This window comes from Pleurodeles waltl, chromosome 5, assembly GCF_031143425.1.
Source record: "Pleurodeles waltl isolate 20211129_DDA chromosome 5, aPleWal1.hap1.20221129, whole genome shotgun sequence".
Taxonomy (NCBI): domain Eukaryota; kingdom Metazoa; phylum Chordata; class Amphibia; order Caudata; family Salamandridae; genus Pleurodeles; species Pleurodeles waltl.
Genome location: NC_090444.1, coordinates 771,201,719 through 771,228,052, shown reverse-complemented (window position 1 = coordinate 771,228,052; position 26,334 = coordinate 771,201,719). Strand labels below are relative to the sequence as shown.

The following is a 26,334-nucleotide window of genomic DNA, read 5'->3' as shown; positions in this document are numbered from 1 at the left end:
AGCAGCCCAACTGAACCAAACCTACCTGTTCCAAGACATAACCTGGACGCCAACAAGCCAGACAGGAGAGGAAGATGAAGGGGAAAGGGCCTGTGAGGGAGAACCAGATAGCTCCCCTGTGCCAGAGAAAGCAGGATAGGAAACCAGTGACGGCAAGGCCAGTTAGGAGCAATGAGGGTCACATGAGTGTTCCACCCTGATCTTCTGCAGAACCCGGGGCAGGAGAGGGATCGGAGATAAAGCATAAAGTGGCCCCAATGGCCAAGGGACAGACCGAGCATCCACCGCCCAGGCCAGAGGAGAAGAAAGTTCTGTGCAAAACTGATGGCAATGGTCATGGGATCCAAACATATCCAGCCAGGGAACCCCAAACCTCTGGCAAATCAAGAGGAAAAAAGGCCGGCCATGTGAAACATCACAGTGGACGGAAGGTTTAGACTGAGACTGTCTGCCCAATAATCCATCTCCCCCTGATGTATACCGCTTTTAGGAGAACTTGAGTCTCTGACAAAGCAAACATTTGGGATACAACCTGATTGAGAGACTCGCACCTCCTGCCCCCTGTCTGTTGAGGGAAGCCCTGGCCACCTGGTTGTCGGTCCTGACTACCACATTTTGACCCAGGAAATGAGGCTGAAAAGCAACGAGGACCTGCATCACTGCCATGAGTTCCCTCCAATTCGAGGACTGCCGGCTCTCACTCAGAGACCAAGGAGCCCTCCTCTCTAGGTGACCCAGAACCGCACATCAACGCCACTCGCTGGCATCCGTTGTCAAGAGAACTGGGGGAGGAAACTGGGAAAGGACACTCTCCAGCAGATTGTCCCAGACCAACCACCAGGACAGGACACGAGTCACCTGGTCAGAAAGAGGAATCAGTACTTTGTAGTCCTGGCAGCAGGGATCCTAGTGAGCGAGGATGCGATTCACAATCCGCTTCAAATGAAACCGCACCCAGACGGCCACAGAAGTGGAGGCTGCCAACAGGCCTTGCACCCTCGACCAGCACCTTGCAGAACTGTGTGAACGAGTCAGCAAGTCTGACACTGCCAATTGAAGAGAAAGAATCCTGTCGTCCGGTAGGAAGGCAGCACCCAGTCAGGTATCCAAACGAGCACTGATGAACATCTTCAACTGGGAGGGAACAAGGTGAGACTTCGGAAGATTCACAAGGAAACCGAAGTCGTGTAGGGCTCCCAGCACCAACTCCACATGTTGCTGAGCCTCGAAAAGAGAGGATGCAGAAAGTAACTGTTAGAAATGGGGTTTCTGGTTGGCTAGGGGATGCATTTTAGCCAGCCTGAACCCACCCACTCTAGTCAGGGCAAGGGAGTTACACATCCAAGATAACCCCTGCTTCACCCCCTTGGTTGCTTGGCACGAGCAGTCAGGCCTAACCCAGAGGCAATGTGTAAAGTGTTTGCACAACACACACAACACACGTGACGCAATATGTACACCACAAGATAAACACAACACTGAGGGCCTGATTCTAACTTTGGAGGATGGTGTTAAACCGTCCCAAAAGTGGCGGATATACCACCTACCGTATTACGAGTCCATTATATCCTATGGAACTCGTAATACGGTAGGTGGTATATCCGCCACTTTTGGGACGGTTTAACACCGTCCTCCAGAGTTAGAATCAGGCCCTGAGTCATGTAAAAATAAACTGTATTGCACAAAACCTAATTGGACCAAGCATTACATGCCAGTTATACCCTGCTGCCTTAGCAGTTGTCAGAATGTTACACAGGTTACTAATACTCTGCAAGAATGAGCAGTAGTCACACTAGAACACATAAGTACTCAGAATTCTGCAACATAAGCAGTAGTCAGGAATCACATTACTAAAGAAATATATTTGTCATCAAAGTATCATAAATGCCTGTACCAAGAGCATTATTAAACCATATGGTTGGTAATCAACACATACCAGCATGTCCGGCCCCTAAAAGACACATCAGCACGTAGATGGTGCAAAAAGTCACAGACTGACCTAATTAATCCACCATGTCCATATTAGGAACATGGGCAGCCATATGTTCTGGGAGAGTACCTGTTTTTCGGATGCCAAGCACCTCTAGTGCTGAGATGTGGACACAGGGGTCCCCGGCGCTCCCTGTGCAAAACGGGGGGCCGTGTGTTGATCTTGGGCGGAGGGGTGCAGCACGCACCCCCTCTGGTTTGGTGCCGGGCCCCTCCTGGGGCCCGCACCTAAACGGGTGCTGACAATTATGGCCCCCCCCCCCATTGGTCGCGATTGACCCTCTTGGGAGGGGGGGGGGTGAAGTGAGGCTAATGAGGCTGGGGTGTCCGAGCCCCTAGGGCAGTGGCTGGGGGAAAGGAACTCCCTCTCCGTCCGAGCCCTGCGGTCCTGCATGCAGCTGCCTACGTCCTCGAGGTGGCTGCTGGATAAACGGGGAAGAGGACAACACCTCTGCCTGCCAGCCGCGCTCCTCCTGGAGACGGCTGGGGGGAATCTTCGGCGGGCTGCTCCTGTCTCTCTTGGTTGCAGCAGTGATTGGGCCTTAGTAGGCGCTGGCTTGTGCCCCAGGGGCACCTCTGAGCTAACCCTGTCCCCGGGGGCACTAATAGGAGTGCGCCAGCTCCAATCTCTGTTGTGGTGGTGCCCCGTGGACATGTACGAGAGCGTGCCACCAACACACTCAACGTTATTGGAGCACCCGGGACGCGGTAGTGATTCCGGGCAGCAGCAATGCGCTCTACCCGGCGCTAGGGCAACTTTAGTGAGCCTGGGTTGCGGCGGTGAATCTCCTCAATGACACTTCTCTAAGATGCGCAGGGGGGAGCACAGAGAAGCGCTCTCCAGGTGCTGTGTATAAAATAAAGAAGCACTCCTCATGCTGGATAGTTGCAGGGGTCAGGGGCCACAGCACCCTGCCCCTGGAGACAGATGAGGCGGGGAAAACGCAGGGCTAGAAGGCCCAACAACAGGCCAGCACAAGGGATGCAGATGGTGACAGATTCTCCTAGTGACCTAGCAGATCACAGGTCAGCACAGAATCAGCAGTCCTAAGTGGGTCCTGGTGAGACCATTCAGCAGGGCTCCGTGTCCAGTTCCAGAAGTGTCTCTGGTGTCCCAAGAATGTCTAAATTGTGGGGAAAAATCCCCTGTACTTATACGCAGTTCTGCAAAGCATTTTCAATGAGGAGAGGGGGTTTTAACCAGTTACAACTGGTTCTAGGAGTGTCCCCTCTCTCCTCCAGCATAGGCACCAAATATCAGTTGGGGGTAAATTACCCTTTTGTGTGAGGCCAGTGCACAGCCTTTGCAAATGCATGTGTGCCCCACCTCTCCCTTCTCTCAGCCCAGGAATACTCAGTTATGCAAAGCATACTCAATGAGTAGGAGAGGGGGTTTAAACCAGTCAGAGCTGGGTCTATGAGTGTCCACTCTCTCCTCCAACACAGGAGCCAAACATCAGTTTGGGGTAAACAACCCTTTTGTATGAGGCCAGGGCACAGCCTTCACAAATGCATGTGTGCTCTGCCTCTCCCTTATCTCAGCCCAGGAATACTATTCAGTATGCAGGTGCACCTCTGTGGCACCTCCACCCTCCCTGTGTATGGGCTGTCTGAAAGGTATGCACAAAGCCCAACTGTCACTCTTCCCAGACGTGGATTGGAATCAAGCTGCAGAGCACCAGAGTCATAAGCACAGAGAAATGCTCACTTTCTAGAAGTGATATTTCTGTAATGATCATAAAGAAATCCACCTACACCAGTAAGCAGCATTTCTCACTACCATTACAACCATACCAAACATGCCTACACTACCCCTTAATAAATCAGACAATACCCCCTAGACAGTAGGCAGAGCATTCCCAATGCAATCCTATGAGAATGCAGCACTCACAGCAGTGAGAAACCAAATAGGCTGTTTGTCACCACCAGGACAGGCCACGCAACCAGCCACATGTCCTGCCTTCTATATAGCACCCTGCCCATAGGGCTAGCTAGGGCATACCCTAGGGGTGACTTACATGTAGTAAAAGGGGAGTTCTGGGCCTGGCAAGTAAATTTACATGCCAAGTCCCTGTGGCAGCAAACTGTGCACGCAGGTCCTGTGCCAGCAGGTTTGAAAGGCTACTTCAGTGGGTGATGCAAGCCGCTCTGCAGGCCCACTAGTAGCATTTAATTTACAGGCCCTGGGTATAGAGATACCACTGAACAAGGGACTTAGAGGTAAATTAAATATGCCAATTAGGTATAAACCCATCATACCAACTTTAGAAGGGAGAGCACATGCACTTTAGCACTGATTAGCAGTGGTAAAATATCCAGAGTCATAACGTCAGCCTAAAAGGGTCAGAAAAATGAGGAGTAAAAGGCAAAAGCTTTGGGGAATGACCCTGTAAAAAGGGCCAGGTCCAACAGTAACCAATCATCCAAATAAGGATAAAGGACAGCACCCTGCAAATGCAAGAAAACAACATAAGGGGCCAATATCTTCTTGAATACTGTGGGTGAAGTGGCCAAGCCGAAAGGGTGGACCTGAAACTGAAAGAGCTGGTCGAAGACCGTAAACCTGTCAACATCAGGACAGTGCGCGCTCTACGGGCGACGTAAATGCAAAAACCCAGTCCTTTGCAGAGGCATATTTCATGCAGTGTGTTTCTATGCACTATGTTAACCTTTTGCATTGCAGAGCTTTCACCTTGAAAAGTCATTAATGCTGTTTGTAATTCATTGTTCATTTGCAAGCCTTGTTTACAGGACTACAGGGTGTGGTCCTTTATTCTAAGACTTTTTAGAAGCCTTTCTTGCAGCATGGTTGTATGTGGCTGGTGGTCGGGGCTTGGGTCCATATAAGGGAGCCAGCCCAGCTCCACGTGCTCACTATTCAGAGGTCCCGGTGCAGAGCAGCAGCATTTTCCAGAGCTCCTGTCCCGGAGGCCTATCCAGTCATTTCCAGGCCTGCACTTGCTTATTTGGGGATCTTCAAGCTGGGCGGTAAGGCGGAGGTTGGGTTAAAGCCCCGACTCCGTTTTCCAGTGACACTTGAGTTTTGGGCCTAAACTTGAAATTGCATGTGCGATTGTTTTCATGGCATTTACTTCTTTGCATTCAGATCGGCAGTGTGCGCGATCAGTTCATGCCATTTGTATCATGAATTCCGAATCGGTAACAGTGTGCGCGATTCTTTCTAGGCATTTATTTCTTGACATTCAGATCTGCAGTGTGTGCGATCAGTTCATGGCATTTGTATCGTGAATTCCGAATCTGCAACAGTGTGCGTGATTCATTCCAGGCATTTATTTCTTGGCATTCGGATCGGCAGTGTGCGCGATCATTTCATGGCCTTTGAATCGTGAATTCTGAATCGGCAACAGTGTGCGCGATTCATTTCAGGCATTTACTTCTTGCCATTCAGATCGGCAGTCCGCGCGATCATTTCATGGCATTTACATTGTAAAATCCAAATCGGCAATAGTGTGCGCGATTCCTTCCAGGCACTTATTTCTTGGTATTCAGATCGGCAGTGTGCGTGATCATTTCATGACATTGGTATCGTGAATTCTGAATCGGCAACAGTGTGCGCGATTCTTTCCCGGCATTTAACTCTTGAATCATAGATCGGCGTTGTGCATGATTGTTTCATTGTATGTAAATCTAGATGTTCGAATCGGCAACAGAATGCGCAATTCTTTCCTGGCGTTTAACTTTTGAAATACAGATCCGCGGAGTGCGCGATCATTTCTAGACATTGAAACTTAGATGAGCAGTTTTGATTCAACTGCATAATATTCCCTGAACATTTGAGTATAGAAACTCTTAATCAGAGAGTGACATAGAAGCGTTATTCATGATATTTGTACAGTTCATTCATGCAGAGAAAAAAACATGTGCTCTTTGATTCTTGCTACAATATAGAGATTGTTCTAAGAAGTATTTTGGAGAGAGTTTATTGTTCAAAATGTAATATGCTAAATCTGGAATGTCCATGAGAAAACCTTGTATAACATTTCTTGATTTCCAGGTGCCTAGATTCTTGAGGCCTAGTTATAGTGAAGCCTTAGGCCATTCACGTTTTCAGCATAAATGTTTATTTGAAACAAAACTTATTGAAAGTCATTGTGATTAATCTTGCAATTGTGTTGTTTAACTCTTGCTTCCACAGGTCTCCTTCCCCGCTGTTTCAAACCCAAAACCCTTTCCCCCACTTGGCCATTCATTAACTCAGTGCTATATAACTAGCGGAGTTCGGAGCTGCCAAGAGGTGGACATGTTGGGAACATGCGCAAACCCCGAGGATCTGGTCTCCTTGACAGAGCCTCAGGAATATCTGACTCTCCACATGGATCGGGAAGTGAAAGTAAGCTAAGAAATCCCCCTTCATGAGAAGAGGAATGATTTAAGGAAGGGACACCATCCTTAAATGTTTCACAAGCACAAACTTGTTCAGAGCCCGGAGGTTGAGTATGGGCCGAAAGGAACCGTCTGGCTTTGGGACGAAAAACAGAGTCGAGTAAAATCCCAAACCCCTCTGCAACTCCAGAACTGGAACAATTGCCTGTTTCAACAAGAGCAACTCTGTGCCCACCTGGAGACTGTGACAAAGTTCTGAAGACTTTGGAGAAGGAGTATGCCAGAACCGAGGAGGCGGAATGGCATCTTTGAACCACATCTGATTACCGTGTTCCACCATGGAATGGACCCAGGCATCGGAGATGACTTGCTTCTATTGAGGAAGAAAAGCCCTGCAGCGACCCTCCCCCCCCACTGCCGTAGGTCCGACGCTCCGTGGACTGAAATGCCCTATGTCTGAAAAACCCTTGCTTTTTATCCCTTCCCTGTTTAGAAGGACATAGAATCTTCTTCTCTTCAGCTGCCTTCTCCACTATGTCATTGAATTCAGGACCAAACAGCTTCTGTCCGTCCCAAAAAAGGCAGCTTACAAATGAGGGATTGCTGGCCAGATTCCAGCTGCCAGGATTTCAACCACAAGGAGCGCCGTCCTGCAATTGAAGCGCCGGCTGCAGCAGTGGAGGCCCAAAGACTATCAAATATAGCATCAGACAAAAACTGATACAAGAATTCCATATTGGCCAACAAGTCAGAAGGATCATCATGAGCCTGGAGACAATAAAACAAGGCATGGAAGTCCTTGAGAAGAGGTGCGGATTCCATAATTAGAGGCAGCATAAGCACGCTTCAAGGCAGACTCCACCTTTTTATCCGTCGCTTGAGAGAGGACAGCATCTTCTGAAGCCAAAGCGGAAGAAGAGGACATAGAAGCCAAAATTGTATTAACTTTAAGGAGCTGAGGTATCTTATCCTCAAAGCCCTCCAATAGATGCCTCTTATGAAGAAAACGAGGGATAGCCAATTTGTCAATGTCACTCCACTCCTTAAGCTGGAGATTGTGAATAACATCATGGAAGGGCAAACGGTCAGAAGGAGATGCATTGTACTGCAACAAACATTCCACTTCAGTCGCATGCTGAGCTGGAAATCCCAACTGAGCACAAATATGTGACAAAACCTCTTTAACTTGATCAGACTGGAAATAGAGACCTCTACAGTCCTCTTGATCAAGAGTCTCATCATCCAACCTTTGGCGCTTAGCAGGAAGTTCTTTCTCCAACAAGGCAGCATGATCCGCCTCTTTCACCAAGGAATGCAAATCATCCCTAGAAATATGCAGGATCTCCTCAGACACATCCTGCACAGAAACCTATGAATGGAGACGCTTATCCACTTGCTTAGCCATAACAGCGGGAATGCAAGTTCACCAACACAGAAGTAACACGACGTGCTATAGCAGCACCCGTACTTCTGTATCAATGGGGTCACTATGGCAATCAAATCTCGCCTCGCGAGACCAAACACCACACAGAAAGTGCCCCAATGATGCCAAATCAAAGAAATGCGTAAACAAGAGGAAGCCGCCAAGCGTCCCTCGATGCTGCTGCGCTCCCGACACCAACAGAGCACCCTGTCCCAGCTCCGCACATGGACAGGGAGCGCATCAGAGCAAGATAAGAAAAAAAACACTGTGCTCTCCAGCAGCACGGAACAACAAGGTAGGACAAAGACATTTCAAAAACATAAATCGACAAGGGAAATGTACTCACAGACAGAAGAGCGTGACGGGAAGGACAATCAGCGGACCTGCTCGGGTCAGGAAACAAAACAGGACGAGGCAGGGGGGAGGAGCTTTTATATAAAAATAAAAAAAATTATAAATAAATAAAGAAGGACTTTCAGTGTTAATACTGTTGGGTGGGGGACATGCCTCATTTGTTAGGACTGGGACGAAGAGGACCCCATGAGGGGTAATGAAGGATATACTACTTTAGGAGGAAGATGCAGCTTTGCAAAGTGGGTTGACCTATTGAAATTTGCAGAGGCATGTTTTTTCCTAAGACGGCGAAGACCATTGAAAAGAAGGTGACACCCCCTATTTGAGGGTGAGTTGACAAGTATAGTCAGGGCTGGCCTTAGCAGTGGTGGCGCCCTGTGCGACAATGTCTGTTGGTGCCCCCCAATGACCACCTCCACAAACATATTCCCTCACTACGACCCTTTAACAGTGCACTTAAGTCTCCGTGACCACTCTCTCTCAGATGCATTCAATTACTTTTATAGCACCACTGATGCCAGTGTAGTGTGTCAGAACACTTTACATCACGCACACATTACACAGAAACAGTCATAAGTGTGTAAATCAGTGTATAAAAAGTGTTACATAAGACAGAGCACTACAAGGTATAGGAGTCACATACCATCCATACTGGTAGGCTGCATAGTTTGAGTGGTTGATCTGGTGAAGCACAAACTCAGAATTTAAAATGTAACACCATGGTTGGGGTGCCCTTTAATAATAAGGGTTGATTTATACCCAATTAAACCCTTTTTGCAACATTAGGATAATAAAAGACTGGGGGGAAAATAATAACGCTTTAATCTGTACCTTGCGGAATTCATGCAGCTCTTTGATGACAGTTAAAAGCTTACTGTTCTGTATTAGGATTTTAATTTATAAACTGTAAGTAACAAAAGGATCTCTCTGACAAAAGCAATAACCCACTGACCTATCTGCGGGATATGTACTTTGTGAGCTGTATGGTATTATACGTGCTCTTTGCAGGCGGCATAGTAACCTCCTGCGCTACCTTAAAGCTTCCACTAGAGAAAACTCTTGAACTGTCTTAAGACAGAAGTTTAATCACCAGTTATCTTGACATTTTTATTGTTGCTTGAAAATTGCTGGAGGCAAGGAACGCTGCAGTAGGGGCTTTTAAAACTAAAATATTCTTGCAAGCAAGGCGCCCCTACCAAAGTCAGCACCCGGGACGGGTGGCGCCGGTCGCACAGCCCTAGGCCGAGCCCAGAGTACAGTTCAGTGTCTCTGCTTAAGGCACCCGAGTCAAGAGTTCTGTTTTTGTTCATATTCCCGGAACTTGTCTTCGGACTATGTCTTCCAAGGTTATTTCTTTTAATCAGTTTGATTTGTTATTAGATGTCCTTATCATGCCAGTTTACAACTGCAGGTGAGTACTTTTCTACAGTGTCATTTCATAGACAGATGCCATTGGATGAATCTGGTTCCGTAAGTGGTTTGTTAATTAATACTGATTTTAGTGGTAAGGAAGGAAGGCACGTGTTTAGGATATTTATCAGCACATATGGAGTCAAAGCGTATTTTCAGGGGTTATAATGATGTAAAACAAGTGAATTGTGCTTACATTGCACGAAGTAATTCCTTTCACCTCCGCAGTCGGTGATAAGATTCGAAGTACTTGATGTATTTATATGCGCACATAAAGTTCAGTTAGTTAAAAGAAAGAATGTTGTAGCTTATCCTGTTTACAATGTACATTTCACCCTTGTGGCCCAATACGAGTTGCCCTTAAGCTCTGCGGGGGATAACTGGGCCACAATTAGTAACTCTGGGAGATTGTTCCTGACCAGTTTTATGCAGTTACGCAAGTTAGACCCTTTAACACCCGGTCTCCCTCGCTGGTAAACGAGAGTGTACAGACCACAGCATGTTGCTGTGCGGGTGGCGAGTGGGCTTGACAGGGCGCTGGGCTGAACCTCTCTTCTGCTCTTGGCAGGTGGGACTTTCATGTGGTGCCTTTCCACTTGGGCCTCGTATTCTCGCACCTAGCAATTTCACGTACGAAAGCACTGGAACCCAGGAAATTTGCGACCATCTTTATTGCTGGGAAATGACTTACTTTATTAACCGTACTTAATTAAAGAGGTGTGTTTGAAGTGTGTAAGTGATCGTGCAGTAAGATTCTACACTGGACTAAGGAGTCTTACGTTTAAGACTCCTGATACTGGTTTATCATGTTTATGTTGATACCACTCTTTACTCCCGACTTCTTTGGTTGGCACTTTCATTCCTTTAGCACTCAGACCATTGGTTTTTCTCTCCTTTAACATGCATTTTGAAGATTGTTTCCTTTCTTTTTTTTTTATCACAACAGGGTCCGGAAGGTTTTGAACACGCGCTTGTTTGAAGATGAAAGCGGGAAGGCGTGGTGTAAAAGCGTGATGGACAAGCAGTTCGAGGTGCTTTGCATTAGCCAGTTTACGCTTCAATGCACCTTAAAGGGGAATAAGCCAGACTTCCACATGGCAATGCCTTCCGAACTGGCGGAGCCCTTCTACAATGACATTGTGGAGCAACTACGGAAAGCCTACAAGCCCGAACTTGTTAAAGGTATGGGAGCATGGCTACATGACCAGGGCTTCATTTGTAAAAACGAAATAAATAAATAAATGAATAAATACGCGCGGGCACCCTGACTTTTTCCTGAGATCCCTGAAGCACCGCCGGGGTTGCTTCGTCTTGATTCCACATCTCGCACCTCTTTCTTTCACCACTCTACACTGCTCCTCACCTGTCTCCTGGGTGTCCTCGTCTTCTACTTTTGTCATTGTTTTTGCTGTTTTTCTCTCCCCCTCCCTTTCTGTCTTGATCCCACTCAGTGCTTATTGATGACAAATCAGTGCCAGTGCCCTCTTCCTGGAACCACCGACATAAATAACGCACCATACATAAGACCAATGGCATCCGATTACAGAAGATTCGTAATTAGAATGTGCCTCCTACTAATTCTCTAATAAAACATTTAGTGCATCAACCCCTTGACAGCATTTCACAAAGCAGCAACCACAAACATAATTTGTAAATTGTCTCATTTCATTAGTCAGAGGAACTGAAAGCCACACATAAAGGTGTCAGTAAGAGGAGAGAAGGTATGACCACCATGGGAGGAAGAGTGAGACCAATGGACACAGCATAATTCGATACAAATGTTAGTCGTATCCTATGAGGGGTAGAATGCTGCTGTGTTTAACATACTCGGGGGTTACACGCAGCTAGTGTTGATTTCTTGGTTAAGTACTTAAATGCATGGTGTCTTCTCATCTTCACTATGGGAAGACTGGTTCGTCTAGTAACTTCCCATAGTTGGGGATCTTCTGTAATCCTCCTCTGATCTGCACCCTTTGAAAGCTTTCTTGCACCACATATTATCCCATGATTCGGGATCTGTATTTTCCAGTGAGCAGGAAGAAGCCTGAGTGGTGCTAATACTTATAAACTCGAGAAATTACAAGAGGATAGTTGTTAAAAGTCTTCAAATATTAACGTGGGTAATTTCTGAGAAAGCAAAGAGGAAACGTCGTAAACCTGGCCATTTTTATATTGTTGTGGAATATGATAGACTATAGTCCTGCCTTTTTAGATGTGGCATTAGCCAAGGTGTTTTATTTAAAAAAAATCCTTACATATACATAGATAGACCAGCTATCAGCCAGTCCTGCTCATCCTCTGGGCTGTTATGCTGTTGTTCAGATTTTGCTCTCGCCCACCGGGGCATGCAGTATAGGGGAAGGGTCAGCCCATTTTACCCACTGGCCTCCATGACTGTGAGGGGCAGCAGATTGCCTATTTGCAGGCAGCTCACCCTGGGACTGGAGAGCACACAAAGAGGTTCCCTTTCATTAATCCTATTAAATCGGCATTCATCTAAATCCATGAGCATTCACAACTCTTGAAGGATCCACTCTTCTTGTAACTGTTATGACCAATAATAGCCATTCCTGGATTTTATTGACCAAGACAGTCGCTGCTAAAATCAACTCTCCTCTTTTCTCATAAACAGTCAGTTGAAAATGCTCCTAGTTTTACAGCGATGGGAAGCCCAGCTGCAGACACGGAACACGAAGCAAGAAACTTTTTGTTTAAAGTTTCCACTGGTGGGCACTTCATTAAACATTGGGTAACGTGTGTACATGCAGTGTGCCTACCTCAACGCAGGGCTGCCACAACCAAGGGTATATAGTTCTTCTTCAGTGTTAGGAGCCCTGAGACTAGAACTCCTCCCTCGGCTTTCAGAGTCTTTACTGCACATGCACGGATGAGAGAGGGCTGAAAGATTTTAAAATGCCGGCAGCAATGAAGATTTACATTTTAAAGATGATCATTTGTATCATCTGACTATTGAGAGGCGTGTACTGTCCTTCTCTCGGAGCTGCCATTACAACCATATAGCGGTCATTGGGTGTCGCTGTGGTGTAGACGTTGCTCAGATGGAAGTTTGAGGGACGTGGGGTTACATTTCAACATCTCCAATTCCTTCACGGATTGGGAATTGACTCCTACACGTAAGACAGCCTATAAAGGAACACGAAAAGTGAGCCAGTCTTTGTTCTGTTGCTTCTTTTCTCTCTCTTCCTCAGTGTTACGCTTGCATTCTTGATCACTCCTTATTCAAACTCATCATCTCTCAAAGTCTCAATTGTCTGTCTTCATTCTTTATGCCTCTTGTGCTTTCTCTCTCTGTCTCTCACTGTTTCTCTCACGCACCGTTTGCACGCTGCATATCTCTTAACTCTCTTGTTTCTCCGTTCTCGCTGTTATATCTTTCTAACTTCCATTTTTAATTTCTCTGTCTCTTATTTCTTTTAGTCTCCCCCTCCTCATTCACCTCTTTCCTTATCTGACTTTCTCTTTACTTTTTTTTTTATCTCTCACTAACTGTATATATTTCTCACTATCATAGAAGATATATCTGTCTTATTCACAGCAATATTATCATACACTAAGCTGCCTTATTCGGATGCAGACCTGTGATTTGCAGTGTTCCACAGCTGGTGCCCTAACCACCAGAACTGTTTTGCATTACACTATAGATTAAGGTTTATTTCAACAAGCTCACATTCTTGTGTCCTTGTGTGCGCTCTTACACACATACACACATACACACACACACACACACACACACACGTGCGCACACTCACATACACAGCAAACAAAACACAAGAATACACAAATACTCAGAAATCAACATGACTACCAGCACCAATGTATTCTGACCAAGAAGCATATAAGCACCCATTCACACAAAACACACCTCTCAGCTCATAAAACACTGGCAAAAAAACTCAGACTGGCTTCAAGGGCACACAGAAGCCACCTACAAGTGCTGTGGTACGCACGTATACCGATTTGATTATAAGCACCTGGGGGTCACCTCTGAAAAGTTTTCAGTAAAGTTGAGCAAAATCTTTCAAAAATAGGCATCTCCATGCATGCACACCTATGGGTGGCAATCTTGGAATGTTTATTTCCCATACTTTATGAAGAACCATCTAAAGAAAAAAAAGCATTGGAAAAGTCAGTAGCTCAGCAGCCAGTGCCAGTCCCAATGCCAATGATTGGTATAGATTCAGTTTCAGCCAAGACCTTAAAATTATATGTATGTTATACTCACATATACTGTATTCCAAGCAGCTATTATCTACTGTACTGTCATTCGCAATTTTCTGTCCACTACAGCATATAGGTGGTCATTACAACCCTGGCGGACGGTGTTAAAGCTGCGGTAATACCGCAAACAGCCCGGCGGACAAAAATAGGGAATTACGACCCTGGCGGAAACCGCCAACTAAGACAGCCACTTTAACACATCGCCCGCCACGGCGGTACAGACAAACAGCGCGGCGGTCACCGCCAACAGACAGGCGGAAGACAATGTACCGCCCACACTATCACAACACACCAATCCGCCACCTTTTCCGGGGCGGATTCACGGTGGACAAAAACACGGCGGAAACAGCTTGTGCTATGGGAAAACGCTCACCTCAACACATCCCACGAGGACACCATGGAGCCGGAACTACAAATCTTACCTGCCCTTGCATTCCTGCTCATCTACGACCAACAGCGACGTAGGTGCAGAACAAACCGGTGAGTACAGCACCTACGACACGGGGGAGGGGGGAGGCAAAAGTTACGGGGACACCCACCAAACACCCCCACCCCCACCCTTGCATATTACAACATACACACCAATGCAGTCAAAAATATCACATTAACAACCCACAATCCCCCCGGAAGAATGCAAAGACAAATCGAATAGCGGTCAAACTTTGTATTGTGCCAATATACTACTCATCAAAAAATGTACGGATATATATTTCACGAAATCAGTCAAAAATAAATGTACAATACAAGAAGTAGTGCAGAGATGTACACAACAATGTCCGTGCACCAACAGTCCAAAAATGCATGGGCGACGCCCACAATAGATACCTGACCAAAATCCGAGAGAACACTGCCGGGGCATCAGATGGAAACAATACAGGCACCTCAGGGGGAAGGGAACGGGGGGCAGCTCAGCCAGATGAATGCGAAGCCAGATCCACGACGGGGCTCCATGACCATTGATGTAGCCTGGGGAGTGCAAAGCCACAGTCTTTCAAGTCACTTCAGTGGGTGGGTTGCCCACTGTGCCATCCTGGGGAGTGCAAAGCCACAGTCTCTCGTCACTTCAGTGGGTGGGTTGCCCACTGTGCCATCCTGAGGAGTGCAAAGCCACAGCCTCTCAAGTCACTTCAGTGGGTGGCTTGCCCACTGTGCCATCCTGGGGAGTGCAAAGCCACAGTCTCTCAAGTCACTTCAGTGGGTGGGTTGCACACTGTGCCATCCTGGGGAGTGCAAAGCCACAGTCTCTCAAGTCTCTACAGTGGGTGGCTTGCCCACTGTTACATCCTGGGGAGTGCAAAGCCACAGTCTCTTAGCGGTGCTTAGCCATGGCGGTCTTTGCCCTGTTCAGCGGTCTTCACCATGGCAGTCTTGGCCTTGTTCAGCGTTCTTCACCATGGCATTCTTGGCCTTGTTCAGCGGTGCTTAGCCATGGCGGTCTTTGCCCTGTTCAGCGGTCTTCACCATGGCGGTCTTTGCCCTGTTCAGCGGTCTTCACCATGGCGGTCTTGGCCTTGTTCAGCGGTGCTTAGCCATGGCGGTCTTTGCCCTGTTCAGCGGTCTTCACCATGGCGGTCCTTGCCCTGTTCAGCGGTCTTCACCATGGCAGTCTTGGCCTTGTTCAGCGGTGCTTAGCCATGGCGGTCTTTGCCCTGTTCAGCGGTCTTCACCATGGCGGTCCTTGCCCTGTTCAGCGGTCTTCACCATGGCAGTCTTGGCCTTGTTCAGCGGTGCTTTGCCATGGCGGTTCTGGTACGGATATTGGTGTGTGGCATTACGATCTCCACACTGGACATTGGTGCGTGGCATGACGAACTCCACACTGGACATTGGTGTGTGGAATGACGAACTCCACACTGGACATTGGTGTGTGGCATGACGAACTCCACACTGGACATTGGTGTGTGGCATGACGAACTCCACACTGGACATTGGTGTGTGGAATGACGAACTCCACACTGGACATTGGTGTGTGGCTTGACGTTCCATCATTGCCCAGCGGGGCTGTGGGATTCTGGACCCTCATGGGCTATCACTCCGGCGGTGGTCTCCTGACCAGTGACAATACTTGAGCCCTCCTGGGCTATGACTCTGGCGGTGGTCTCCTGACCAGTGACGATACTTGAGCCCTCCTGGGCTATGACTCTGGCGGTGGTCTCCTGACCAGTGACGATACTTGAGCCCTCCTGGGCTGTGACTCTGGCGGTGGTCTCCTGACCAGAAACGACGGTGCTGGCGGTTGTGTCTGGACCGCCGGAAATGATGGCGCACTTCTCCGCCGTGACACTCACAACAGGTTGGGGAGACTTCCTCGGGACCTTCCCCACCTTCTTTTGAGTTACAGATGACTCACCAATCGCCTTGGATCCCAATTCACTGTTTGTCCCACCAGGAGTCTTGACACGGTCCCGTCATCCACTCTCCAATTTCGGAGCCTTTACAGGGGGTGGGCTGACAGTGCCTTGGCTCCGGGTCCTACTGCCTGCCCTGGTGGACGGGGCACTCCAAAAACCTGGTACACGCACCACTGGTACTGGAGGCTTTTTGGCTGAGGCGTTACGACGGGACTGATGAATTGGAGGGGGGTGGCAAAAAGGTCAATTTGACATAGGGACAGTTTCTGACGTACACTGGGATGGGTAGCTGGAGGGGCTCTGGGAGTGGAGGAAGAGGAGGTGGTTGTAGGAGGTGTCACTTTAGGTGTTTTGGGTGCAGGTACTGGAGGCTGTCGTGAGGTGGATGGATGTTGGGTGAGTGATTGCCGGCGTTTGTGTACTTTGGGAGGGGGCGTCACAGAAACACTGGGAGAGGACACAGGGGACGTGTAAATGGCAGTGGAGGTGGTGAGTGCAGGTGAGCGGCTTGTGGTGCTGGGTGTCCTGGTGCGAGTCCTAGTGCCTGTAGATGTGGTGCATGCAGGTGTGTGTGTAGACGACACTGGGAGGGAGGAGGGAGAAGAGGAGGAGGGGGACACAGTGGAGGCAGTGGATGTTGCTGGGTCTGTATGGGTCTGATGCTTGTGTGAGTGCCTGTGGTGTGTGTGGTGCCTATGTTTGCTTGAGCTACTTGTGTATGTTGACTTGTGTGCATGCTGGTCTGTAGGTGTGCTTGGGATGGGCTGGGGTACAGGGGATTGGGTCTGGGTGGAGGAAGTTGGAGGGGGGAGGCTGGACACAGGGACAATGGCTGCCATAAGTGCTGAGGCCAGAGATTGCAGGGTTCGCTGAAGGACAGCCTGACCAGAATGAATGCCTTCCAGGAATGCATTACCGTGTTTCAACTCTCGTTCTACACCCTGGATGGCATTCACAATGGTAGACTGCCCAACAGTGAGTGACCTGAGGGGGTCAATGGCCTCCTCACTGAGGGCAGCTGGGGTGACTGGGGCAGGGCCTGAGGTGCCTGGGGCGAAGGTGATGCCCACCCTCCTGGGTGAGCGGGCACGGGGCGAACGCTGAGGGGCTGCTGGGAGGGTGGTGCTGGTAGGGGAGGTGGCGGCTGTACCTGTAGAAGTGGGGCGCACAGATGGTGCCGCCACCACAGGGGAACTCCCATCGGCGGACGAGTCCGTGTCGCTGTTTGGTGATCCTGTGGCCGACGTGAAGCTCCCCTCGCCCTCCGTCCCACTGGTGAATTCAGAGTCTGTGGTGTGGCCCTCCATGGCCATGTGGGATGCAGCTCCCTCGTGCTCCGGTGCCACTGTACCTCCGCCTGTTGATGCTGATGTACAGAAGGACAGGGAGAGCAGGAAAAGGGGGGAGACAGAAGAAAGAGAGTTTTAGTGCATGGCATACCGCTACCGTTGGCGGACAAGACAAACGCAGCAGCCCCCTGCATTACGCCGTGCTCCTGCCCTCTGCACATGCAATTTCTGGGATATGGCCTACATGGCAATGGTAGAAATCTGCCCACATGGATGGCAAAGGGGCAACTATACATCAATTTGCCTTTATTTTTGAGCTGGGGTAGAGTGCCACATGGCCTACATTACGGAGGGGCCTTGCCTACCTAACTCGCCCTGGCCTAGGGACACCCACAGCCCACCTCCCCCACCCAGACCCCTCCACTACGCGCAAAGTCTGCAGAATGAGGTTGTACTCAACCCCTTGTGTCTGCTGTGATGCCCTCAAGCGCCCTTCCAACTCAGGGTAGGCCACCGCCAGGATCCGGAACATCAGTGGGGTCATGGTGCGACGGGCACCCCTCCCACGTTGGGAGGCCATCCCCAGCTGAGCCTCCGCCGTCTTCTTGCTGCAGCGGCGAATGTCCTCCCATCTCTTACGGCAGTGGGTGCCCTGTCTCTGGTGGGCCCCCAGGGTCCGGGCTTCCTTGGCGATGGCATGCCAAATGTCCCTCTTCTGGTGGGCGCTGACCTACATGACATGCACAAGGAAAGAGGAACAGTCATTACCTACAGCACCGTCGTTGTAATTGGCCCCCTCCCAACTCTATCCTTGTGGCCCACTCATCCCCATGCATGACTGTTCTATGTACTCTGCCCCCTTCTCTCATCCACCCAGCCCTCTCCACCCAGGCCTAGCCCATACAACGTGCTCCCTGTGTACTAACCTGTTGGTCTGGAGGACCGTAGAGTAGCGTATACTGGGGGAGGACCCCATCCACAAGTTTCTCCAACTCCTGTGCAGTGAAGGCAGGGGCCCTTTCCCCAGACGCAGCAGCCATCGTTGCTTCCAGACCGAGGTCACATCAGCACTCGCAGTGTAGGTCCTCTCCTGTCGAAGGTCAGGTATCTAATGATTGAAGAGATAGAAAATGGTGGTGACGTCCGCGGCGGTGACGTCCGCGGCGGTGCGCATCATCACCGCCAGTGCACCTGTTCATTGGCTCCTGGGACCCATAGGGTCCAATGTTAACCAATGCAGCATTGCGCCGCGCTCTACGACCGCCTACCGTGACGGTGTACAACGCCAGCGCAGTAACCCCACAATTCCAATGTCCCAGTTTAGAGGACAGGCAGCTGCCATTTCAGGGGCCCACATGGCTTCATTTACTACTGCGTCACACATACCGAGGCCTACACTCAAAACCTTTCCCGGATGGGTTAATTGTCTGTTGTAGTCTTGTGTGTGACTGTGGATACATACCTGGAGGAATGCTGACAGTTTCTTTGCTGTTGTCCTTCTTAGGCACCGTCAGTTGGGACATTTTGGAAGGTGGCGGAATCCGCCGGTGTACCGACCGCTGGTGGACCTGTTGACAATGGAAGAGTGACATGTCATCGTGACCTACCTGTTTGACCGTGCCACAATCCAGGAACTATGTACCCAGTTGGAGCCAGACCTGATGTCACCAATCTGCCATCCGACTGGAATCCCCCCTGACGTGCAGGTGCTGTCAGTGCTCCATTTCCTTGCAAGTGGGTCTTTTCAGACAACTGTGGCCATGGCATCAGGGATGTCCCAGCCTATGTTTTCCAACGTGTTGTCCAGAGTGTTGTCTGCCCTGCTGAAACACGTAAGGAGATACATCATTTTCCCTGAGGTGGCGGATTTGCCTACAGTGAAAGGTGACTTCTATGCCCTTGGACATATCCCCAACGTCATAGGTGCCATTGATGGGACCCATGTGGCTCTGGTCCCCCCACGCAGGAATGAACAGGTGTACAGGAACAGGAAGAGTTATAATTCGATGAATGTCCAGATGGTCTGTTTGGCAGACCAGTACATCTCGCAGGTAAATGCAATGTTCCCTGGCTCAGTGCATGACGCCTACATCCTGCGGAATAGCAGCATCCCTGATATGATGGGTGAACTCCAGAGGCACCGTGTATGGCTATTGGGGGACTCTGGTTACCCCAACCTGTCCTGGCTACTGACCTCAGTGAGGAATCCCAGGACCAGGGCAGAGGAACGGTACAATGAGGCCCATGGGCGGACTAGGAGGGTGATCAAGCGGACCTTCGGCCTCCTGAAGGCCAGGTTCAGGTGCCTCCATATGACAGGTGGGTCCCTATTCTACTCACCGAAGAAGGTTTGCGACATCATAATCGCCTGCTCCATGCTTCATAACTTGGCATTGCAACGCCAGGTGCCTTTTCTACAGGAGGATGATCCAGATGACAGTGTTATTGCAGCGGTTGAGCCTGTGGAGCCTGTGGACAGTGATGAGGATGAAGCGGATGAAGATGAAAACGACAACAGGGAGTCAGTCATACAGCAATATTTTCAATGAGACACAGGTGAGTACAATTTCATGTTTCACATCATATTACATTTCACACGTCTACCTCTATCCTGTACCTACATTTCACTCCCTATTTGGTAACTGAGTTGTCCCCTTCCATTTCATTTTCAGTAATGTGGTAACCTACATGTCAACAGCTTGCACCCTTGAAAGGCTTGTGATGTGTGACATTGGTATGTTGACCTTCCAATGGGTAACCTTTTGTAACACTGTACTTGACAATACAAAGTTCACAATCATTGACTGACTCCAATATTATTGAGGTTTCAAGGGTGTTTATTGAAGTGCATAAAAATGTAGGGGGGTTGTGAAATGGGGAGAGGTCATGGTGGAAGAATGTCCATGGCAGAGTCCAGTCTATTAGTCTCACAGGTACATTGCACATCTGGCCATTGGAAGTGGAGCTGGGGCAGTTCCAAGCTGGACAGGGTAACAAAGTGGGACAGTGGGGGGACAATCAGGGTGGTCTTATTTCCTGGCGGTGGTCTTGCCATCTTGCTCTGTCCTGTTCCTGGATCTCAGGGCCCGCTTTCGTGGTGGTTGTCCGTCTGCAGGGGGTGGGGTGCTGGTGTGTTGGTCCTGTGGCTGGGCGTCCTGTCTACTAGCGCCGGCGGAGGTGGTGGGCATTTCATCATCGTGGCTAGTGTCAGGGGCCCCTTGGAGTGCCACGGTGTCCCTCAAGGTCTTTTGAATGTCCGTCAACACCCCTACGATGGTGCCCAGGGTGGAGCCGATGGTCCTGAGCTCCTCCCTGAACCCCAAATACTGCTCCTCCTGCAGACGCAGGGTCTCCTGCAACTTGTCCAGGACCGTTGCCATCGTCTCCTGGGAGTGATGGTATGCTCCCATGATGGAGGATAGGGCCTCGTTGAGAGTAGGTTCCCTTGGCCTGTCCTCCCTCTGTCGCACAGCAGCCCTCCCAGTTCCCCGGTGTTCCTGTGCCTCCGTCCCCTGGACCGTGTGCCCACTACCACTGCCCCCAGGTCCCTGTTGTTGGGGTGGTGGGTTATCCTGGGTTCCCTGTAGTGGTGGACACACCGCTGATTGACCTGTCCTGGGTAGGGAGGTATGGGCCCGCTGGGTGGGTGCTGTGCTGGTGTTACCAGAGGGTGTAAGCTCGGTGTTGGGCTGTGGCTGGGCAAGGGGAACCGACTGTCCTGAGGCCCACGATGGTCCGGGCTGGTCATCAAGATCCAGTAGGGCAGAGCTGCTGTCGTCACTGTGGGCCTCTTCTGGGGGTGGAGTGGTGTTGTTTGGACCATCTGGTGTGGTGACGTTCCTTCGGGTTCCTGCGGGGGTATAAGTACATGATTATTGCATGTGTGTGTTTCATGGTGTGCAATGGTTGGGTGTGCGTGAACCCCAGTGCAGGCATTCCTGTGTGTGGGGGCTTGTGTGGTGAGGTTTGGCGGGTGTTGTGGGTGTGTGCAGTGGGCATGCTTTAGTGATGGGTGTCCATGCTTAGTTGTGTCATGCAGGTCTTGGGGTTGGGATGGGTGGCTGGTGTTATGGGTAGATTAGTGAGGAGTTAGGTTGATAGGGGAGGGTGTGAGGGTGGGGGTGTGTGACAGCATGCAGGTAGGGTGGGGGATCTGATAGTGAAGATTTGACTTACCAGTGTCTGTTCCTCCAACGACTCCTGCGAGGCCCTCCGGATGCAGGATGGACAAGACTTGCTCTTCCCATGTTGTTAGTTGTGGGGGAGGAGGTGGGGGTCCGCCGCCAGTCCGCTGTACCGCGATGTGGTGCCTGGATACCGTGGAACGCACCTTCCCCCTTAGGTCGTTCCACCTCTTCCTGATTTCCTCCCTATTTCTTGGGTGCTGTACCACATCGTTGACCCTGTTGACTATTCTTTGCCATAGCTCCATCTTCCTGGCTATGGATGTGTACTGTACCTGTGAGCCAAATAGCTGTGGCTCTACCCTGATGATTTCCTCGACCATGACCCTGAGCTCCTCCTCGGAGAAGCGGGGGTGTCTTTGGCGTGACATGGGGTGGTGTGTGTGATGTGTGGGGTGGCGTATGTGTTGATGAGTGTGGTTAGTGTAGTGGTTTTGGTGTTTTGTGCATGGATGTTGTGTGGGTGATGGTGTAGTGTGCCTCTGTGTGATGGTGTTATCTATTCTGTGCTGTCTCTCTCTGGCCTTCGTCTCTAATTTGTGGTCGTAGGGGTTTGTGGGTGATGTGGGTGTGTGTTTTATATTGTGTTGGGTGTGTGGGAGTGTTGTGTGTATGTGTATCAGGTGTGTGTATTTGTAATTGTCCAATGTGGCGGTGTTTTGGAGCTGTGTGTGTATTTTGAGCGGGGCTGAATGACCGCCGCGTGGATTCGTGTGTCGTAATAGCATGGGCGTGTTTCTGTTGGCATGGAGGTGGAGGATTTGTTTCCGCATATTTATCGCTGACCTTTGGTGTGGCGGACTTGTGTGGGTGTCTGAATTTCGGCGGAATCCGTGATGTGTGTCATAATAGCTGTGGCGGTCTCCCGCCGCCGCCGCGGTGTATTGGCGGTCTTCTGCATGGCGGTAAGCAGCTTTTACCGCCAATGTTGTAATGACCCCCATAATATGGGACTACGCATCAGCCCATTTGGCCAACTCCACTGCTGGTGATGGCATTCACAAGGAGTGCTTCTGCATCCAAATAGTTCCCTTAAGTGTCAAGAAATAATATGACATTTTTGGGAGACACAAAGATTAGTGCTATTACACATTTTTTATATTGATGAGGGCCAAGCAGCATTTCCAACAATGCTATTACACATTTTTTTAGATTGATGAAGGCCAAGCAGCATTTCAAAAAATTAACAATGAAGTTTTGCAAAAAACAATGCAAAATAAGAAAAGCATTGACAAACCCCAAAGACTGGCGGCCAGCGCCAGACTAATTGTTTTTGCCAGTGCTTGCTTGTATGAGAAAAGGTCCAAAATGATCCTTTGGCAAATGGACAGCTGAGACTGTATTGCGCTGCCTGCATTTGAATTTTTTAATTTCTTCATCCTGTCTTCCATTTTGTTTACTATGAAGAGACATACCTAGTCTTTTCTTTTGCACCAACTTCATCTCAGATTTAGATTTGTTTAGTCACCCAGGATGAGATTATGAATGCTTTGTATTATTTACAAATGATTACTTTAGACAAGTGTAGCTAATGATAAATACATACTCATGCCTGTTACATGCATCAATCTAAACTGACTGACCAACTACAATTAAGGGTACCAGATGGCTCTGTCTTATCAGGGACACCAATTTCCAGTACTGGCCAAAAGTGCATTTTGTGATTTGCTGTCACGATTCACTGCACTTAATCCTTTCGACTAATGTTTTAAATCACTGGCTGAAATGGAAGGTGATGATCTGGACTGAACTCACTGTTTAGTTAATTTTTCAGAATGATGCTGTTATTTTCAGCTTTTGGCCTAGCCCCTTATCTGCTGAGGGTTTCCCTCCCAATGCGGAGCCACTTTTGAATGTTTGGGGCACTTTGCACTTAAGCCTTCTTTACCTTTTTTCACAAAAAAGTTTCTATTCCAATTTGCATTTTCCCCCACATCGTGAAGATTCTAGAGATAAGCAGGGTTTGAGGATTCCCTTGGAGGGAGCTTATAAAATAGTCACATTTGTGTAGCAAGATTGTTTTGGTAAAATGGAAATAAAGAGCTGTGTAAGAAAATATATTATCTTCTAAAATGGCATCAACAAAAGGTGTGCTGTGCTAAGATCATCAACATATTTTTTTACTATAGTGCGTTGTGGAAACAAGTGAGTGAACCCGAAAAGCTATATATACTTATATACAACATTTATATTCAAAGTATGGTTTAATTCCATTAATGTGTGTGGCACATTTAACCAAAATAATAATAGAATGTAAACATTATGATTATTAAAAGTTTCTGCATAAGTGTATTTGAAACATTCATAAACTGATGTAATCATGTTCAACATATAGTCACGTTTAACATTGATTTTATTGCTTTATAATATTGTTATAGGCATCCATTTTGATTCTCAAGTTTACGTAGTTTGACACAAGGCCTTACGTAAACATGTTTATTTTAACATTGCCAGATGCTTCTCCCTTTTTTTTGCATATGTATTATTGTGATTCTCGTTATCTAGTGTAAGGCTTGTTGTTTATTAGACTGCTGACGGGGAGGCCCAGGAGAAGGGAGTTGGTAAGAACTGTGAAGAATCAATGATGAGAAAAGGCCTCCTGTCCATGCTGTACCTGCAAGTAAGACTCAAGATTACCAGCAGCGTACCTGATTATTTTGAGATGGAAATTTAGGGAGTATGTCAGCTCCTCTCTGATTGGCTCCCAGTGGCGGGACCGAGATATGAATATTCTAGGAACTGTTGACTGTATTTTTATTTGGTGTGTTTTAGTCAGGCAGGATTCATCCTGACTTTGAGAGGGAGCAGAACTCTCTCTGCTAGGCATTTCGGACTGTAAAGCTTCATGCTAAGAATTCGTCCCCTTTTCTCTCGAAATTCTACTGAAGTCGAACTTATGCTGACACCTTCTATGCTTTCGTTTAGAAATTCCTTAGCTAATTGGGCTAAACGTATGTTTAGAGTACAAAAGGGAGAGTTTCTTTATGGAATACCTGATTACGACAATATGTGTTCTTTGCATTGTGGCTGGTTTGTACTATTTTGTATCTCATTTTACTATCACTAAATTTACTGGCACATTTCTCAAGTCCGTATAGTTGTATCTTTTGAATTTATTCCTGCCCTGCATATACACTGGTTGGATGAATATTCTAAAATAAACCTTTATGTTTGAAATAATTGTTTGTTGGTCTTTTTTCTGGAGTCACATGTGTTTCAAATAATTGAAATGCATTTCCGATGTACCTACCTCAAATTGCTTCAGGTCGACTAACAAAGGTCCATGGACAAATGGGGAAATATATTGGATGATTTCACAAAGAGATTGAGGTTCAAATATCTGCGCTCCATCAGGTATGTGTTTCCGAAAACTAGACAAAAGCCTGAATGGCAACAAAGGGTCATTTGTGCAGATCGCCCACGATTTTCAGTAAAAAAATAATCCTTGAGCTCAAAAATAATGTAAGAAAAGGAAAAAACATAAATAGCCAACAATTGTTTAATCTATCATTTTTTGCTCTGAGGACCTATATGAAAAGTAAAAGCAGTATAGTGTTAGTGTTGCAATGAAAGGATCACTCTGTGATATAAGATGAGGTTTATTCAGGAACCACCAACCGGAGCAGGCAGCTTGGTCCAAAGGCTCACATCAACTACCAGGAACTGCCAACTCCAGAATTCCCATCACATGCCAAAGGAACTATACGGTTGACAAGGTTCCTTGTGACATACTAAACATTCTGCGAGCCTAATACAATGTTAATGTATTACAAGGTAGAACATAACACCCCCCCTCCCTACAACAATAAGCATTTAGAGAAATACATAAATTGTTGAAAGAAAACAATAATTATATTAAAATTACACAATTAAAATAAAACAAAATAGAATGAATTCAAGGTACATAGTCCTTCAGCCATTGTGGTTTAGATCGAACTCTAGACTCCCTACCCAACTCAGTAGGAACTCTGGAATCAACAGGATAATGCGAAGACCTGTTGGTTCCACCACAAGATGGATTCTTATCGCCAACAGGACCCCTCCACTTTGCAATATAGGACATGCTCCACCCATCACCATTCTTTAATACAACAACATTTCTTCTCACTTTGACACAAAATGGACCCAAAAATCCAGATATTCCTTTCTTCCCAAATCCAGGATTTTTTACCAATACCATCTCATCCACAGTCCATTTAACTCCAGAAGCCCCATGTTTAGAGTCATACCTAGATTTATACTTTTGCTGATACAACATTCTACATTTAAGCGCCACGTCAAACCTTTCACCACCCTGTTCTACCAACCTCAAAGTATTCTTCATCCATGCAGGATTCATTTTGGTACACCCAACTCTGCCTCCCAAAAACTCAAATGGGGAAATCGCAGTAATAGTACTGGGGGTATTACGATGGGCCCACCACATCTTTCTGAGAAGGTCAGGCAAAGGAGCTCTGGTCTCAACAGCCTCTTGAACACAAAATTTCACCATCCTGTTCATGCGTTCTGCGAGACCATTGGCTCGAGATAAATACAAAGCCGTCCTCGAATGCACAATAGCCAGAGATTTCAAGAAATCTTGCATTTCCAGGGACGTCATTTGCTCCCCATTATCTGTGACCAAGTGGTTAGGTACACCTTCACGAGAGAACTCCTCTTTGAGAAACTCAATTACAGTCCTTGTATTCAAGGTACTGACACATCTTGTTACAACCCACTTTGAAGCATAATCAACCAAAAGGATGACATAG

General features: G+C 48.0%; 1 protein-coding gene across 1 annotated transcript in view; it reads left to right on the top strand.

Moving 5' to 3' along the window:
* DTD1 (D-aminoacyl-tRNA deacylase 1) overlaps window positions 1-26,334 on the top strand; it is a 581,115-nt gene that overhangs the window by 153,838 nt on the left and 400,943 nt on the right. The window contains exon 3 of the mRNA XM_069234729.1: window positions 10,467-10,702. Within this exon, the coding sequence (XP_069090830.1) occupies window positions 10,467-10,702 (236 nt within the window). The remainder of the gene's footprint in view (window positions 1-10,466; window positions 10,703-26,334) is intronic.